General features: G+C 45.9%; 1 protein-coding gene across 11 annotated transcripts in view; it reads left to right on the forward strand.

Moving 5' to 3' along the window:
• Positions 1-6803, forward strand: part of BRCA1 (BRCA1, DNA repair associated) — a 46496-nt gene extending 39693 nt beyond the window's left edge. For all 11 annotated transcript variants that reach the window (XM_015599253.2, XM_006924563.3, XM_025041688.1 and 8 more), the window contains 4 exons: positions 2661-2715; positions 4230-4303; positions 4675-4735; positions 5628-6803. In XM_015599253.2, coding sequence (XP_015454739.1) covers positions 2661-2715; positions 4230-4303; positions 4675-4735; positions 5628-5740 — 303 coding nt within the window. In that variant the 3' untranslated portion in view covers positions 5741-6803. The remainder of the gene's footprint in view (positions 1-2660; positions 2716-4229; positions 4304-4674; positions 4736-5627) is intronic.
• Positions 6804-18907: the final 12104 nt, after the last annotated feature.

Here is an 18907-nt window from a genome sequence, read left to right on the forward strand (position 1 = left end):
AGGAGCAAGCTAATTTGGTCCAGTCTAGAGTTCAAATCTCAGCTGATAAGTGGCAGAGCTGGGATTTGAAACATATGTGAATCTAAGCCTTGTTCTTTCCACTTCACCATGATGTCTTTCTCGAAAGCAGTGTGATAAGTGCTGTGAAGGGGATGTACACAGTGTTGTCTGTGGGTGTATAGAAGTGAAAGTGATTGATACTCAATAGCTAACATCTGCATTATGTTCACTATAGCCAGCTTTAAACACTCAACCATATTTTAACTGATTAATAATTTTACAGCAACTTTATGAGACATGTACTATAATTATGCCTATTTTATACATGAGAAAATTGAGGTTGAGAGAGGTTGAGTAATTGTCCAAGCTTACACAGCTAGTTGTGAACTCACAACTAGAAGTTGAACCCAGCCAGTCTAGCTCTAGAATCTGAGCTCTTAATTACAATACCGTAGTTTCTTGGAAAGTTAGAGGAGGTTTCGCTGAGGAGAAAAAGATTATTCTGACATTTTTTGAAAATGAAGGACTAGAGGCCTGGAAAGACTCAGTGACTTTCCCCAGATCATCCTGTAGCAAAAACTAAGAGATAACCAAAACTGTGCTCTGCTGTCAGGGAGAAGTCCAGGCAAGATTTCACATGTGTGTGTCAGGCCTGAGCCAGCTGCTTTCGCAGGTCCCTGACTGAGTGCTTCTGCTCCTGGTCTGCATTTCTTTCTAAGTGTGCACCACATTTCAGGACAACCCCATATGGGGCACCTTCTGTCCCTGTATAGAACTTGAGAGGAAACACATAGAGATGATTGTCCAAGGAAAACTGCTGTGGAATATGATCACAAATCAAGTCCTGGAGCTCTGAACCCTTGGGGTCACCCCAGCCACACCCCTCTGAACCTGACAAGTAACTTTGAAATGCCAAGAAAAGCTGCTGGCCCTATTTCTGCTTCTGTCTTCACCCCAGGGGAGCTTGTGTGATCCAGCCATTTGTATATGCAAGGCAGAATTAGCACCAGATTCTTCCCTCCGTCACTACATTGTTCCTGAGGAAACAGTGGGCATTCTCAGAGCAGTATGAATGCAGGAACAGATGCTTGGGACCAGAAAGAAGAGAAAAGGAGCGTGTACATACAAATGTAGACCTCTCTGCCAGTCAGGGTCATGGCTAGTACTAATGTACCACGTCTAGATAAACATGAAATGCTAGGTAATAGCTGTTTGGAGTTTTTTCCTGCATTTGGGGTGGCAGTGATGGAAAGTACCTGGTCAGAGTAATGACATTCTAAAGATACAAAATCTCACCATAGTATTTTCCTGTGGAAGAGAAATATATTTGTAGAGGTGAAACTTCAGATTTCTTATGTCATAACTAGCGATTCTCCTCAATGAGCGTCAGCCCAAATATAAAAATTTCTAATCCTTTGCACTTTTTACAGCAACATTTGGCTCCAGCTGACTGCTTGGGGAGAACTTTTAGCATTATGGGCATCTAAGTCCTGTCAACAGGTTAAGGATGCAGTTTATTCACACAGCGAGAATGGCACTTAAAAATAGATTTCTCTTGCTGTCCTTTCTCATTCCTCTGACTGTAGTTTGGGGTAGGGGAGTGTTGGGGGGCACTTCCTAAAAGGTAGTCATGTGCTTTTAGCTTCACAATTTTTCTCTTCCCCAGTCTCTCTGATTTGAAGCAAGGTGAGTTCTAGGCCGAGGCAATTTTCTTTCCAGTGGAAATGGGAAGAAAGAAAGAGGGTCAAGAGAAGGAGGGTTACTCTAATGATATATATCCAGCCAACTGGCACAAATTTAGATTTCTTTTAAATGATACCCAAGTCATTTCCTAAAAACCAAAACCAATGCATTTGTAAGAATTTGCCTATCGAACACAGCAGCCACCAGCCAACCACATAGGGCTGTTTAAATTTTAAATAACTAAAATTAAATAAAATATGAAGTTTAGTTTCTCATTCATCCTAACCACATTTCAGTAGCTGCATGTGACTCATGGCTACCTTATTAATACAAATATAGAACATTTCCATCATCGCAGAAAGATCTTCTGGATAGTGCTATTGAGCCCTGTAGGTGGAAGAGGCCCTCTAGGGGGTCCAGTGTGATCTGTGTCTCCTGGAAACCAGGCATTAAGGTCAGCTCTGTAAGGAGAGGCAGAACCAGGCGTCACTACATTGTTCCTGAGGAAACAGTGGGCATTCTCAGAGCAGTATGAATGCAGGAACAGATGCTTGGGACCAGAAAGAAGAGAAAAGGAGCGTGTACATACAAATGTAGACCTCTCTGCCAGTCAGGGTCATGGCTAGTACTAATGTACCACGTCTAGATAAACATGAAATGCTAGCTAATAGCTGAATTTCTTGCTATTAAAAAAAAGGACCTTTTTTTATCTTCTCATCTCTAACAAGAAGTTAAATCACCTGGAAAAGGTTATCAGGATGGAGCCTGGGCCTGACTGGTGGCAAGGGGGTATGCTCAGCCCTTGAATGACAAAGTACGACTATAGATAAACGACACACACTTCAGAAACATCTTCTAAAATCCACCAGTGTTCTGGACATGGGACTGAGAGTCTTTTTATATTGTTTTTTATAAAACCCACACTCTTACAACTAGTGTTTCTTTCTCTCCATCCCTCTGTCCCTCTCTTCTCCCAGATCTTCAGGGGCCTAGAAATCTGTTGCTACGGACCTTTTACCAACATGCCCACAGGTAAGAGACTGGGAGAACTGCAGAGTCCAGCACCAGCCTTTCCCTTACATAGTGGAGTTTTATATAGGAGGGGTCATCTCATCGGGGTTCTTCAGATTGGTGAGAGATTATATTCTCTGCCACCTGTCAGACAAAACCACACCTAAATGTTACCCTGTCAGAAAAAAAAACAGCCCTGTGCTCCTTCTCAAGAGCTGGAAGGCAGTGAAGAATTAACATCTAGGACACAGTATGTTATGTGATCAGATGGGATAGAACTGCTCTTACTGCCCTTTGGTCTAAGAAAAGGGGAAAATAAGAAGGGAGAGAGTTCTGCTCTTCCTAAACCATCTTTATTTGATACAGAGAAGAAAGCTCAGCAGCTGCATAAGCCCTGTGAGCCTGGGGCCTCAGAGCAGGGGAAGACTCTTGATGAACATTTTCTAATTAAATTTGACACTGAATGTGATTAGGAGTGCTGTAGGCCTCAACTCGAGGCTCTGGTATGTATGTAGATTCGGTTCTTTCTTTTTAAGACAAAGGCTCCCTACCTTTGCCTCTTTGCTCACTTCTGCCCCAGGGATCAGGTCCTCTTACTCCTCAGAAGACAGCCTTGGCATCTGGTCAGGGACATATGAGTGGCAGCAAGAGAGCCTGACAAAGTAATTTTGCTTATGTCTTCTTTATTGGTTATGGATTGAATTTTTATGCAACTTTCACATACCACTCAAGGATTTCTCAATGTTTTTGTACTTCAGTGTAATGAAAACCAGAGTCTCTAGCAGGTATCATTTTGGAGGTGAGTCAGTTGACCTCACTGCACTCAGACAAACAGGAACACCTCAGCAATTTCCAGGAATCGGTTGATAGAATAGAGTACCCAAAAGGGCCCAGAAACCACTCGTTGGTCAGTTCTGCTGATTTTCCAGGTGCAAGTGGAACATTTCTACAATCTCTCCTGGTTTCTAGGCCCCCGAGTACGTCGAATCCAGCTCAGCATGTAGCCTTTCTCAGCTGATATGTTGAGTCTCTGTCCCGGAGGAAAAGTATTTTTTTTGGCTGAATAAATGATCTTCCCGTCTCTTGACATTTATAGTAATTATCACCGAGCATGGTGCTCTCAGTGGCTGTGATTATCAATTACCAACACAGAATTAGGCAAGGAGGGATGGAAGGCAGGTGTGAGTTTTTTTTTCGTAGTATCTTGCCAGCAGTTTAACAAATTAATAGAAATTAGATCTTGTATTTTCTTTTTTCTTTCAAAATATTTTGAGAGACTATTAAACCTTATCTACCAAGCAGCCTTATGGGGACTGATAACCAAAGTAAGTAGCATATCAGTGGCAAATTGACTTAAAATTCGTACCCCTACTGTAGATTGTAGTTTAAGGCCTTTCTGTCCCTTTGGGGCAGAGAGACAGGAACTCCCACTGAGACATCTTGCTGTAAACCTTCGTTGAGAGGAATATGGGGCAGAGGGCCCAGGTTAAATGTGCAGATTACTGTGGTGATTTTGGTTCAAATATCCTATTTAGATCAACTAGAATGGATGGTGCAGCTCTGTGGGGCTTCTGTGGTGAAGGAGCCTTCATCATTCACCCTCGGCGAGGTAAGCATTTGGTCCTCCTGTCAGAGAGGGAGGACACAGTGTTAATATTCTTTCCGGTGATTGAGCAAGGCATCACCTATCTGTCCTTATGAGCCACCACCTCCCCAGTGTAGCCTCAGAAGCCTCTCTTCACCATGAGCCTCCTCTGACCACGTACCTGTGCCAGAAGACTCTCTCTGTAAAGGATCTAAGTATGTAATGTTCTGAGGGAAGGCTCTTGCCCTCTATCCCTTCCTTTTTGCTCTGTGCCCTTCTTCCTTTCTGTGGTTGCCCCAGAGTAGTCTACTTCAGCAAACCATCAAGAGGTGATGAAGTGACTATTCTAAAAGTCCTGTTCTGATACCCGTAATATTTCTTTCCCGGGGATGCAGGATACTCACCCAGTTGTGGTTGTGCAGCCAGATGCCTGGACAGAGGACGGTGGCTTCCATGGTAAGTCTTGCTGTAAGCCTTTATCGAGAGGAGTATGGGGTAGAGGGCCCAGGTTAAGTGTATAGATTACTGTGGTGATTTTAGGTGTAAAGGTCCTGTTAGATCAACTAGAGTGTATGATACAGCTGTTTGGGCCTTCAGAAGGCCACGAGCATGTACTTGTGTCATATGGGGTTCTGCAGGATGAGTTTGGTTCACCAGTTTACCCAGTGCTTAATTAACGTAGCTCTCAGCACATTCTGGGTGCTCAATAAATACTGGATAGATGGATGGATGGATGGGTGGCTGGCTGGCTGGCTGGCTGGCTGGCTGGCTAGCTAGCTAGCTAGCTCGCTAGCTAGCTAGCTAAAATGTCCTTTTAAAACTTTTTATTTTGCATTGTAAAAGTAATGCATGAACTATTACCATGGAGGGAGGGTATTAAATATGAATGTTCATCACAGAAAATAGAAACGAGTACAAACACAATAAAAGAATTTCAGTAATCTCACCACTTGGAGATGATCACCATAAAATTTTTCCAAGCACGTGTGTATGTATATGTACACTCATAGATTTTATACAGATGTCATCATGCTCATCATACTGTTTTGCTTTTTCACTCATGATATTACAAATATGTTTTCACATCGTTAAATTGCAATGCTGTTTTGCTGTCTCTGGTGACTTTTCCTTTAACAGTTATCAGAAGCTGTAGGCTTCTACCAGCAGTCACTTCTCAGGCTTATGAATAAAGTCTTATGTCTTAAAGTATCACTTAAGAGCAAAAATTTGCTCCCACCTGAGTAACCCTAAGAACTCATATAGCCAGGTCCCCAGAGTACATTGACTAGAGTCTGGTCAGGGAAAATGTAATTTGACACTAATCTCTGCTTGCATTCTCTGTCCTCAGCGATTGGGCAGATGTGTGAGGCACCTGTGGTGACCCGAGAATGGGTGTTGGACAGCGTAGCCCTCTACCAGTGCCAGGAGCTGAACACCTACCTGATACCCCAGATCTCCTAGAGCTGCTGTTGAGTCCAGCCAGCCATGTGTCTAGTGTATAGGGCCTGTCTCTACAGGACCCCAAGAACGAGCTTCAGGAATGGCCTTTTGCCAGGCCCTGGGAGTTCCTCTTCAGTCCTTCCACAGTTCTGGTTACTAAATATTTTATGTATGTCAGCCTAGAAAGAACTTCAGGCTATGCAAGGGTCCCTTAAAGATTTTCTGTTTCAAGTCTCCCTTTGAAATCTGCCATGAGCACAAAATTGTGGTAATTTTTCACCTGAAAAGAATTTAAAACCATTTTAAACACCACCAATTGAGCAAGATGCTGATTCATTATTTATCAGCCCTATCCCTTGTACTGGGGCTGTCGGCTTAAAGCTGGAAGCACAGAGTGGCTGGCCTCAGGAGAATAGATGGTCTCCCTGAGTTTGTTTCTCTAAAGCCTCGCATTCATAAAGGCCAAGAGTCAGACCCTTCAACGGAAGGTGAGTACTTAGGAGGGTATGTGATGTGACTTAAAAGCAGAACAGTCCTTGGGCAGCTCTCGAATGTTGGAATGGAGCACCGGGAAAGGAATTCAGAAGCAGGCAGTAGATATAAATATGAAACTTGAGAGTAATTAGAGGAGAGGGGAGCCATGCTGGCCCCAATCTCTAAAAGTCTGGTCAAGAACTGGAGTCCAAAGAGAGTCTTCTAATTTCTTATTAGTAATAAGTAAGATGTTTATTGTTGTAGCTCTGTTATGTAACCTATTCCTCTTGAAATGTAAGATCTCTGATATGAATATTTCCTGTCTATAAAATGACAGATTCCACCAGGAAAGGAGCTGTTGCTTTCCTTGAGGTAATTTTTTCTTCGCTCCCTGTTGCTGAACTGTACAGCTTCATAAATAATTTTGTTTGCTGAAGGAAGAGAAAATGTTTTTCATAAACTCATTATCCAGGACTGCTTATAGCTGTTGGAAGGATTAGGTCTTCCTTAGCCCCCCAGTATATGAGGGCAGTGCACACTGGATTGTACAAAATATGTTTGTAAATGTTGGCTTTTCACCTGCAAATAAACTTGGTAGCAAACACTTCTATCACGTGATTGTTTTTCCTTTTTAAAAAAATTTTCCGTTAGAGTTGACATTCAGTATTATTTTTTGTGAGTTCCAGGTGTACAACATAGTGGTTAGACATTTATGTAATTTATGAAGTGGTCCCCCCGATTAGTACTCACTGTGCATAGTTATTACAGTATTATTGACTGTATCCCCTCTGCGGTACTTTATGTCCTCGTGCACACGACTGTTCTTGAGTCTCATACCTGCAGAGCTCTCAGAGCCTTTTCACTCTGCTTTCGTCTCCTTGTCTATAAAATGGGGGTAGTAACAGTACCTACCTCCTAGGGTATTAAGGAGACTTCACAACCTACTGTATTAGTTTCTATTGCTGCCAAACAAATTGTCACAAATCTGAGGGCTTAAAACAGTGCCCATTTATTATGTCACAGTTCTGTAGGTCAGAAGTCTAAGTCGGCTCAACTGGTTTCCTTGTTTTGGGTTTCACAAGGCCAAAACTAAGGTGTCCGCAAGGCTGTGTTCCTTTTTAGAGGAATGAAGCCACTTCCAAGCTCATTTCCTGTTGTTGGCCAAATTGTTCCTCAAAGTTGTAGGACTAAGATCTCTGTGACCTCTCTTGGCCAGAGGTCATCCATAGCTTCTAGAGGCCACCCACATTCCTAGGCTCATGATTCTCTACCACCATCTTCAAAGCTGGCAAGGGCTGTTCGAATCTTTCTCACATTTAGACTCTCATTTCCCCCTCTGCCTCATCTCTCTTAACTCCTGCCAGAGAAATTTCTGTTTTTAAGGGCTCAAGTGATTAGATTGTGCCTGCCAGGTAATCCAGGGTGACCTCCCTATCTTACGGTCCTTAACCTTAATTGAAGCTGCAAAGCCCCTTCACAGCAGTACCTACATTCCTGTTTGATTTAATAATCAAGGGACAGAAGTCCAGGGAAGACAGCTTTAGAATTCTGACAACTACTCCTATTTAATATGCTTAATCCACAGATAAAAGTTCGTGTCATCACTTTTTGGTCTTTACACTGTTCAGAGATTGGAATTCTCTTTGAGGCAGAGAGAATGAAATCATGATTCGGTGCTACCATACTTGTAAGAGGGGTGGGTGGGTGAGGGAAGAGTAGAGAGAATGGAACTAACTGCCATTATTACATTTCTATCTCATTTAGTCTTCATTACAGTTCTATGAAGTGGGTATTTGACAACTCATTTGAAGAATGAGAACTGAAAAGAATGTTTTTGCTCAGTTGGCACAGCTAGTAAATGATGACCCGGAGATCTGAACCTATGCCCTTTCCATCCCATCATTCAGCTTTCCACCTGCATTAGTCACTGACCTCAGGTCAGAAGACACACTGCTTCAAGCCTCAAGGGAATTTGGGGAGAGGAGTGGGTTGTAAAGGGAACTAGCACTCTTGCTGCTTTCGTGGGCCAATAGAAGCTGCCTACCTCCAAGTGGCAGCGCTGCCTGGGAAACAGCCCTAGGCAAAGGATCATGGCTACTCCTATTTCCGCTCACATCCAGCCTCCCAGCTTATGATTGCTTATCTTTCAGTTGTCAAAGCTTTCCAGTTCAGTCTGGCTTACAGCCAGGGAGTCATGGGTCTCAGTGTTAGCAGTAAAGGCAGGCCAGAAACAAGTGCCTCACACCCAGTCCTTAGTCAAAAGTGTTTCATTTCCAGTTATAAGCCATGGCTTACCGGACCCTGGGGGTGAGCCAGGCCTCAGCCTACTGCCCTCATCACTGATGAGTTAATAGAAAAAGCAACATCTATCTAGCACAGCCTGCCTTCCTAGGAATCCTGGGTGAAAGTAAAGATGACTAAGACACATTAAAACATTTTCTGTGATTGTCACTCAAAGTCCCCCAACAGTAGTCCACCCCATCTGTTTTTTGAGCTCTTTGTAACCTTTCCTGAAAGTCAACTTCTAGCCTTGGCCTCATGATGCTTGGCTGGGTTTAAGAGTCTTAACTAATGATGGAGTAGATCTACTTGTTCCTTTTACCTCTGGCTTTAAGATGTCCTCTCACATTTTTCCATCTCACAGTCTTCAGTCCTCTCTGGGCACAGCAGCATTTAGGGAACTAGTTTCTGTACTGCCTTTATCTTATTTCAGGAAATGAACTTCTGCAAAGGAGCTGAAAGGAAGAGGAGGGATTATCATGCAGGCACAGGGAGGGGCCTAGAGAAGAGCTTGGTAGATTATCTGCCTCCTGAAAAATGCAACCAGAATCACCAACAAAGTATCGGCTCAAATACATGCAGGAGAAAAAGAAAAGAATGTTGGGGTGGTTAGAGTGGAAGGAGCCAAGCTGCCCAGAGTGTATCCTGTGAGGAGCAGATAAGGCAGGGTGAGGGGGAGCTGCAGATCTCCCCACAGAGACTCCAGAGAGAATGAGGTTAGCTAGCCAGACACCATGAGAGCTTGCTTATCAAAGCCTGTAAAACGGCTGAGCCAGAGGCCCCGTTACCTGATGTTTAGCTCCCCCAAGCAGCCTGTAAATCTGCCCATAACAAGGAGAAAATCAAAGAAATGAATCTGGGCAAATAGAAAAAAGGAGAACTAGAGATAGCCAGGTCCTGTGGAGAGCAGGGATTGGGGAGGTGTAGAGATAGCTGATCCTGAAATGAGTCTGAATGATCAAGAAAATCTAAGTAATGGTTTGAGGGGCTAGAGAACTGGACAGACTCCCCTCATATTATGGGGGCCAGAGAACAAGAACTTTGGGGTCCTAGTTTCAGGGACCTGAAATAATAAAGCAGCTTAGTATGCAACATAGTGCAATGATTCTCAAACCATGGTCTCCTTATGGGGAAGGGGAGCAGTAACATCATCTAGGAACTTGTTAGATATGTATATCCTGTGGCCTCAGTTTACAGAATCAGAAACTGAGTAGGTCCCAGCAGTCTGATTCTGAAGCAAGCTCAAGTTTGAGAACCACTGGCTTAGTGAGGAGTATAAAGTGTTACCTGTGGTCTGTTTGTCTCCAGGAGAGGTGAATCTTGGGGCTGTTAAGAAAAAAATAGGTTTACGGCTGGTTAGTGTTTCTTATCTACAAGGTTGCAGCAGCTGGCTTCAGTTGAATCCAGAATGGCCCTTTAAACAAATACGAAACAAAGGACAAAGACTACTAGCAACCTAGGAGAGGAAGGGCCAGACTGCTTTAAAAAACAGCTAGAGGTTTAGGAGGTTTTATTAATATTTAAATTGCAGTGAAACCACAGCTGCAGCCTTTGACTCCAGCATAGAGATATGCAAATTCAGCTTTCTAAAGAAAGGCAATTACAGACAGCCCTCAAGGTAACAAGAACAAATAAAACAAATTATTTTGTAATTTATTTTTATTGACTGATGGAAAGCAAGGCACAGACAACCTGCCCATCGACAGCTACCAACGGGCTCTCTGAGGGGAGAAGAGAAAGGTGGCCTAGAGGGAGAAAGGCAGGCAGACCCACAGACCGGTGACAGGAAATACCCAAAGAGAGCAAAGCAGGAGGCAGGTGGGAGAAGATGACTAAATTAGAAAGGAAGGAAAATGGAAACCCAGGTCTGGGTTCTCAGGACTATCTAATCTTGCTGGCTCTCAGGAGCAACAACAATAATAATCATTAAAGACTGTCATTTGCCACACTCAAGTGCCATGTACTATTCCCAACATACAAAGGAGGAAAGTGATGCCTTGAGAGGTCAAGCAACTTGCCCAAGGTCACACAATAAAAGGTGGCAAAGCCTTGATTCAAACAAAGATTTGTGTGAAGCTAAGTTGTGTCCTAGGATGTGGGTAAGGATTGAGGAAAGACTATGTGCCCACTTCTGTGGTAGCCTCAGTGTGTGTGTGTGTGTGTGTGTGTGTGTGTGTGTGTGTGTGCGCACGCGCGCGTACTAGGGTTGTGGAAGGGAGGGAGAAAAGATCCATTTCTAGCCTTCCAATTGCTTACTATTCAATGGATGAGGCAAGAAAGCAATAGAAAACTTGCAGAATTGTGCCTTTGGTTCAGAAGCCCTCTTGGAGGCTGTGTGGTGGGGTTAGGTTCTGCTTGCTATGGGAGATGCGAGGGAGCTGATCCTGAAATGAGTCTGAATGATGAGGAAAATCTAAGTAAAGGTTTACATAATGGTCTGCCTGTTATGGGGAGGCCTCTGGGAAAGCTGGCCCTTGGAGCTTGGGTAGGATTTGGCCAGGTGAAAAAAGAAGCCAGGAGATTTTAGAGTCCCAGCTGCCAGAATTGGGGGAAAGAGCACCTGATCCAGAAAGAGAAGAGATGGGACAGTCTTCTAAGGATACCTTTCTCTGACCCACCCACCCAGTCTCTCCAGATCTTCCATCCCAAGCCCAAACTCAATCTGTCCATGCTTTGCCTGCTGCTCCCTTTCAGGCATCCTGACCAATAAATACGAGGGCCCACAGGTTTTGCTCAAACTGCATCTTGTATTGAGCCAGTTCTGCTCTGGGATTGTGGTAGCGGAGGCTGAGCTAACCGCTTCCTGGGACAGTTAAAAGTTATTCACTTTCCATACCAATCAAAATACACTTTCCTTATATAGGAAGAACATGCAAGTCTGTAAATATGGGGAAATAAGAGACGTGTATAAAAGGAAAAGCCCTGCTGTGATCTGGGCTCAGCCTTTGGACGCGAATCCACTGAGCCCCGTGCCGGCACCAATAAACGCTACTTCCTGCTTATTGCCTCGGTGTCCTGTCTCTCTGCTGAGTATCCTGCAACACTGTCTCAGTCCCGAATCCTGTCCACCCCACCTCCTTCACCAAGCCTACCTCAGGTCTTCAGGCCAGATTCTCTCCCCACTCAGAACACCTCAGAATTTTTGCTTTATTTATGACAACTTTTCCTTCAATAAGTTATTTCTCTATTTGACTAGAAGATCCTTATGGGCAGGATTAGTATCATTTTATCTTTGTTGTAACCTAGCTGTGTGCCTGACATATACCCAATGAGTATTTGCTGAATTAATAAGTGAAAGGATGAATGATCTCACTGAGTGAAGTGTTTGTCCAAGGGCTGGCCCTACCCTCAAAAATTTTGGTCCCTGGAAAACTACACACATTCTGTCACTGGGAGTACTAATTCCCTGCAGTTCCTCCCATTTATTTTTCCAGAACCCCAATTTACTCCACAAACAATATGAGATCTAAATGTCCAAGAACCACTCGTCCTCTTCCAAGCCCACACATACAGATTTCCTCCTTGATTCTCTTTTGCCTATCATGAAGCCTATGTCTTTGTGACTAATCAGAACAACACCAGCCCAAGCCAGAATGCCAGTTTCTCCTATCTATGTGCCCCTCCAGCAAGGCCTCCAGGCTGCTTACTCAAGACAGATAAACTGCTGCTGACACCACTGGAGAAATAATTATGATGTTCAGGATAATCTCTGCAAGTTCAAAGCACTGACACAACCATTATTTCTTTCTCCTCACTTGGTCCCTGGGAGATGACTAGGGTAAAATTGTTATCTCTTCTTCCTAGGTGATAAAACTAAGGGCCAGGGCCTTGTCAAAGGTCACCCAGTGAACTGGTGGCAGACCTGGAACTAATTAGCCCAGGAGTCCCTATTCATTAGGCCACAGATGGAAATACCCTCATTATATTGTCTGGTCTGTGTTTTGTCTGGGGGAGAGGGAGTATGGACTCCAGTTGAGCCGGGTAGGGACTGGGAAAGATAAAGTTTGTGGCACTTGATTCTCTATCAAGCTGCCCACTTGCGTTAGGTAGCTAGTTAGACATGAGGGACAGGGGAACAAAGGAATAGGGGCCCAGCCCAGAGACTACCCAAAGAACACCCTATTGGTAGTTAGAGAATCCCTTTTGTATCCCCAGAGACAAAAGACCGGAGGGTCATAGTCTTAGCTAGCGTGATCTGGCCACAGATGCCTGTGCAGAAGGTCATTATAATACTACGTTTATGTCTGAAGTTCGTGAACCGAATTATAACAGACTGAATTCTGGGTAAGCACATGTGCACTAGGCAAAATTATATAGCAACCAGGTGTCACTCAAAATGATCTCACTTGCTAATCACCTAGGAATGCCTTTGGAACCACCCATCATGGCCCAATGATGGATCGCTCTAACCGTAACACTTAGACTTAATTCCAAGTGTACTTTGCTTGCTTAATAAAAAAAATAAAAAGAAAAAAGAAAGTTTGTATCCTGTAAAAGATTTTTTTTTTTCTGTAATACTGATGCAGTTTGCACTGGTTAGTTCCAGAAGAGGTTTATTTTAAAGCATTACCACATGTCCTAGATTAGGGAAAGGAAAAAAAAGTGAATCCAAAGGTAACACAGACACACAGGTAAGCAGATGTTTGCCATCTTCTTTTGAAAATGACATAAAACCAAATGGTAGTGTATATTAGCAAGAGAAGCTGAGATTACAATTTATGTGAGTCCTTCCAGCTGTTAAACGGAAGGACTCTGGAATAAACTAGTGCCAAGTGGGTAGAAAATGTTCCCTTGGCGAAGCCTGCCCCTGAGGCCTGGTGAGGGGTGGTCTCTCCTGTCGGCATAGGGCTTGGGAGGGCTGTCTCAGGGCCCTTTGCAGCTGCCAAGGAAAGCCTGCTGGTGGGATCATCCCCAAGCCCACAAGGTTCTGAAAGCCATGGAAACCAAGATCCACTTTCTAACCGGAGAAATTAAGAAAAGAAAAAAAAAAACCTCCATAGGAATTTGAGAGGCCATTCCCTAAAAATACGGCCCAGGGCTGTGCTGGGGGAGGCAGTGATGATGTCTCTCTTCTGTCTCCATCCCGAATTGCAGAGCTTGTCCCCTTCACCCCAGCTCTGGATTTTTCTCAGCCATTAGCCCAACACCAGCCTCCCTTATGTCTTGACCCTTTGGCTTCCCTGGAGGCTGTGGGGGACAGATATGAGCAGAGAGAGGTGGTGGTTGCACCACATTGTGAATGCATGAAATGTCACAGAATTGTCCTTAAAGTGGCTAATTTTCTGTTATGTGAATTTCACCTCTATTAAAAACAAAATCTGAGCTGCCCTGGGAGTGAAGAGAGAAGCTAGGTCTCTCAAGGCTGTGAGAGTTGAGGCTCCTTGCAGGGAGTGGCCATGAGTGACAATAGGAAGGCCAATCTGGGCCTCCCTCCCTCCTCTCCCCACCTCCAGGACCAGATGGGAACTGGGGCTAGGGAGAAAGGCCCAACTGGGGCAGCGCTGGGGTCTGGGCAGAAGAGAGGCACTCAGTGAAAGGAGGAGGCTGCAGCCGCCGCTCATTTGCATTATAAGTGATTGGTTTTCCCTGCTCGTCCCTTATTAGGACACAATGGACAGTTGTTTGCTGGTGCAGCAGATCCATTTACCAAGGGGAAGAGGAGACAGAGCAAGAGTGACTGATGAGCCATAGGGTGTGTGTGTTGGTGAGGGCCACCAGCCCACCTCCCTTCCCCTGCCCTCCCCCAGGCCACTAGAACTCTTGTTCTCATACAATGAGAAGGGACCTAAGAAAATAAACCAACTCCATTTACAGATGAGGAGACTCGAGATGCTTAAGCGGAGATGAGACTTGCTAAGGTCCAGCGAGTTCATAGCAGAACTGGGGCTTCTAGGATCTACAGTCTAGATTCTACACTCTCATTCCAGGGCTTGATCTACTTGCCTGCAATTTCTTCTCCATTCTCTGCTGGCTCAGGGTTCTTTATCTCTGTGGTCTCTTTTCCTGCTATTCCAGGCTTTGGTTTCCCTGTTTTCTCTCCTGTGTCTATCTAATCTCCTCTTTCTCTGTTCCTGCCCCTCTATCTTTTCTTCTCAGTTTCCTGGGAGCCAGGATAATTACTAAACTTCGAATTAATCCCTGCCCTAACAAAGATGGGTCTGGCAGGAAAGGCAGACTTTGAAACTGTCTTGGTATGTTTTGAGGATAAGTGGGGACAGAACAAATATGTGTTGGGGCCTATTATAAAACAAGCACTAACAGACACATGACACTATCTCGTTTCATCTTTTCAATCTTGCAAAGTAGATGTTCTCAGAGACAGGAAGAGTGAGAGGCTCAGAGAGGTTGGGTAACTTGCACAAGAATACCCAGCTGACCCTAAAACCTCAGTTCTTCCACCTCACAGCCTGGAGCAGGGGCTAAAGCAAGGTAAGAAGCCCACGAGGCATAACCTCTCTGAAAGACTGGTTTTGTTGCCTGCTCCCTAACCCCCCAGGCAGCGCTTGCCTTTCCCCACAATCCTCTCTATCCGGTTCCCACCTTCCTTCGGGCCCCTTCTGCATGTGGTAAAATCTCACAAATGCAAGCTTTGTCCCTGGGGGGCCGGGGAGATGGCAATCAAGAGGGAGAAACCTAACAAACCCAGCCCCAGCCCTTGGAGTTGTCCCTCCTGCTGACACCCCCTCCCAGCTCCGTCTGCCCCTCCACTCTGTGGGTCAAGCTTGCCAGCATCTGCGTCTGTCTTATTGTGCTCTGGGGAAAGAGAGTGGGGTGGGAGTGTGTGTGTGAGTGGGTGTCTGTGTTCATGAACATAAGGCCTCCGGGTTCATTCTGACACTGAATGAAAAACTCACCAATTATTCGTCCAATCTCATTAATATGCAGACAGACATCTGTTATTTAGGAGTCAACAGCAGAGGAGGCATTTTCCTGGGAGGGAGGAGCACTTATGTATGTGTCCCTCTTGTCTCTCTGGCTGCTGGGAGGTAGCTGCTTGGGACTCACCCCACCCGCCTGGACCTGGAGCCTCCCTCTCTCTGACTCTCATCCCCAACCTTGACAAAAGGGAGTAGGTTGACTAGAGATGGAGAGAGACCTGGGAACCCAGCTGGTAGGGGGAAGGCAGGAGAGGGGCTGCAGTGTGTTGAAAAAACTCCTTTGTTGTTAGAGAGGGAAGGGGGGATACTGCATAAGAGCTGAACCCCTTTCCTGGGGAAGAGAGTGTGGGGTTGGTGGAGAGAGCTATGCCAGGATAGCTGGTGTCCACTGGCAACCTCGGGGACATGACCCACCTCCTTCAGCCTTCGGGACCAGTCTGAGTGTATCTGGGGTGGGGTCACTATGGCAACATGGGGTCTTCACCCAGAGACTTCAGAAAAGGTAATAGGAGAGTTCAGAAGAATGGGGACCAAAGGCACTGAGACTTAAGAGGAGTCACTAAAGCTATCTAGCCCTGGGGATAGGTGTGGGAACAGGACATAGCAATCGCCCCTTTCTGTGTGTTGGCCTTCCTCCAGCCTTTATATCCCCAGCACAAGAAGCCCCCTCCAAGATCCTGATTCCCTCAGGCCCAGCTCAGAAGAACTAGATGTCTAAGTTGTAAAGAAAAAAGGTTGACATCAGTTCAGCCTCCTTTAAGGGGTCAAAGAGCTCTTCTACGTCCTTTCTCCTCTCTGAATCTTCCTCAACAACACAGTGAAGTAGATGTGATCAGGTCCCTTTTCCAGGCGTGAAAACTGAAATTCATACAGGTGCAGGATCTCACCAAAGGCTCCCCAGGGAGGAAGGGGCAGAGCTGGAACCCAGGCACTCAAACTTCTGCCTCCAAATCTCAAGCTCTTTTCAAGACTCTCCCTCCTGGGAAGGCCGGAGTCACAAAGAAGATGACCCTCTGTCAGCTGAAGCATTTTGGAGGTTAGACCAAGTCCCTGCCCCTGCCCTGGCCCCATCCCAACCTTCCTCCTCCTCCTCCTGGGCAGACTGATTGCTGAGGTTAAGAAACACTGTAAGCATCACAGCATGATTAGTTGTTTATTTCATTAAATGATTAACGAGGCTACATTGTTTCCCAAACCAGAGTCTAATTTGTGGGGGAAACAGCTGCAGGGGAGGAAACCCAGTCTGACTCCCCATCTGGGGTGAGAGTGGGGGTTAGGTCCCCTCTCCCCAGCCTGCAGAGGCCTTTGAAGATCAAGGAACAACAGCTCCATTTCCTCCTCCCACCTAGTGGGCTCCTGAGCCCAGAGGCATGGCCCCCTACCCAGAAATAAAACGTCTGGCAACCCAGACCTGCAGAAGGGATCAAAATCTGTTGCCAGTGGTATTGGAAATGTATTAAACTTTGGGGGCTCCTCCAGCTGATTTATCTTCCTAATTATATTTGCTTTAGGCGGATATTGAAATGTGTTTGCATTCCCTGAGCACAGCAGGAGTGGGAGGTTGGGAGAAGAGAGGGGCACAGACTACACTTTGGCGGCCACCGGCTTGAGCCTGCTTTGTACTAAAGTTCGAAGTGGAAAAGAGAAGCCACAAGGCCCCATATCCCAAGTCAATGGTACAGCAGGTCCTGTGTGGGGAGGGTCAGTCCTTTGGGACCAGACTGAGAGATGGGTCTGGAAGCCCCAGCCTTTTCCAGCACCCCCAATCCAGGACTTAGGGTCCTTGAGGAGGATCTCAAAGTCAGCCTCTAAACAGGTCTTAGTTTGAGAGTGTGGGGTACCCTGTGCCCTTGAAGCTGTCCCAGAATTCTTGAGAAGATTGGCTGAGATGAACCTGTAGGAGAGGTAGGGAGGGAAAGGGCGTCTGACGAGCCAGGAGAGGGTGGGGGTTTCCTTCCATTTTAAGGCTGGGCCCTTGCATAGGGAAAGGAGAAGCTATTTTAGATGACGCATCTCAGAGCCAAATCCCCAGGCCCCCATCACCTCATCCCGATAACCTTCTATCCAAAAACCAAATCTGGTCACCTCATTCTCCGCTTGCAATCCCTAATGCCTCCTCACATCCTCAGAATGAGGTCCTGGGTCCTTTGTGGACCCTGCAGTGGCCCCGATAGACCTTCTCAGCTTTGTCTGCTGCCCTTCTAGCCATGGCAGCCCCAACCGTGCCATGTTCTTTCTCATCTCCATGTGTCTGCACATGCCGTACCCTCTTGTTCAGAGTGCCTTTCTTACCCTTTCCCTGCCTGGTAAACTCCTCTTGAACCCTCAGCCCTTGGGACCTAGCTCAGAGGACTGGCTCCGGAGACTGTAAGAAACTCCCACAGCCAAAACAGTCACACCTGCAGTACTTCTGTTCCCTGCTGGGCTGGCCTCCAGAGCAGAGATACTGGTTCTTTCAGTCTCCTAAGCCAGTGTCTGGCACACAGTTGGTGCTCAGTACATATTTACTGAATGAATGGGGGAGGGATAGGCTGTGAATTAGGGGGGATCCCAGCAGATGGGAGGGTAAGGTCTGTGTTCTCTCCCAGAGTGTTTCTGGAAGAACTGGCTGGGGCTGGGGGAGGGGAGAGCCACGGATGGTTCCTGGGGGAGAATGTCACCGAAAAGAGGCCAGTGGGACCAGAGCCAGGGAGGGAATACAGGACAATGTGAAACCAGACTCCAGAGAAAACAGACCAGCACTGTCTTTCCTGACAACAAGTGCTCCAGCCGGCCCCTCCGCCAGCTTTCCTTCTTTAAGAGGTGGGGTGGTGGTGTGACCCTAAACTCAACTGATGCTCCCCTCAAATTTCAAGTAGCTCAAGATGGAAAGATGGTGAGAACCCTTGCCCGCCCTTGGGTAGGGCCCCAGAATCAAACCTCTGTCCCCCTGGGAAATTTTACTCTGCCCAGGGTCAGCTTCTCAATGTGGAAGCTTCTGATGCCCTCCCTACCCCTACAACTGCCAGGACAGTGAACAAGGTGCCTGGACCACTTCAGCAGACCCCTTCCACACTAGCAGGGGACCCCAATTAGACTAATGAATAGCACATCAGTCCACGTAAAACCCCCCTAATGGCCTTAGGATTATCTGGCTCATTAACTGAGATGAAAATTCCCAAGATACCTACTCCCCCTCCTTTAGCTCTTAAAAGGACACTGCTGACCCAACCTGCGACTTTCGCCTCTGCTACTTCTGTGAGCATAGACAGGAAAGTTCTTCTAGAAGTCTAACTTTCCCTCCTGCTCCTAGAAATTGGTAGTGTTTTTTTTTTTTTTTTTTTTTTTTTTTTTTTTAGAAAGCAACAAAACTAAAGCCACAGCCGTTTTCCATGGACATGGGCTTTATTTGGGGACTGTTGGAGGAATGGGGCGGGGGAGAGGAGGAGCTAGGACCAGTGGGCAAGTGGGGGAGGGGCTTATCAACTTGCTTTTTAATTTAGTGCATGTTGCCTAGAGGTTAGAAGGAGTGAGAACAGCTGTAGAAGTGAAAGTAGAGGGAAGGGCATGAAATGGA

Source organism: Pteropus alecto, unplaced genomic scaffold, assembly GCF_000325575.1.
Source record: "Pteropus alecto unplaced genomic scaffold, ASM32557v1 scaffold98, whole genome shotgun sequence".
NCBI classification, from domain to species: domain Eukaryota; kingdom Metazoa; phylum Chordata; class Mammalia; order Chiroptera; family Pteropodidae; genus Pteropus; species Pteropus alecto.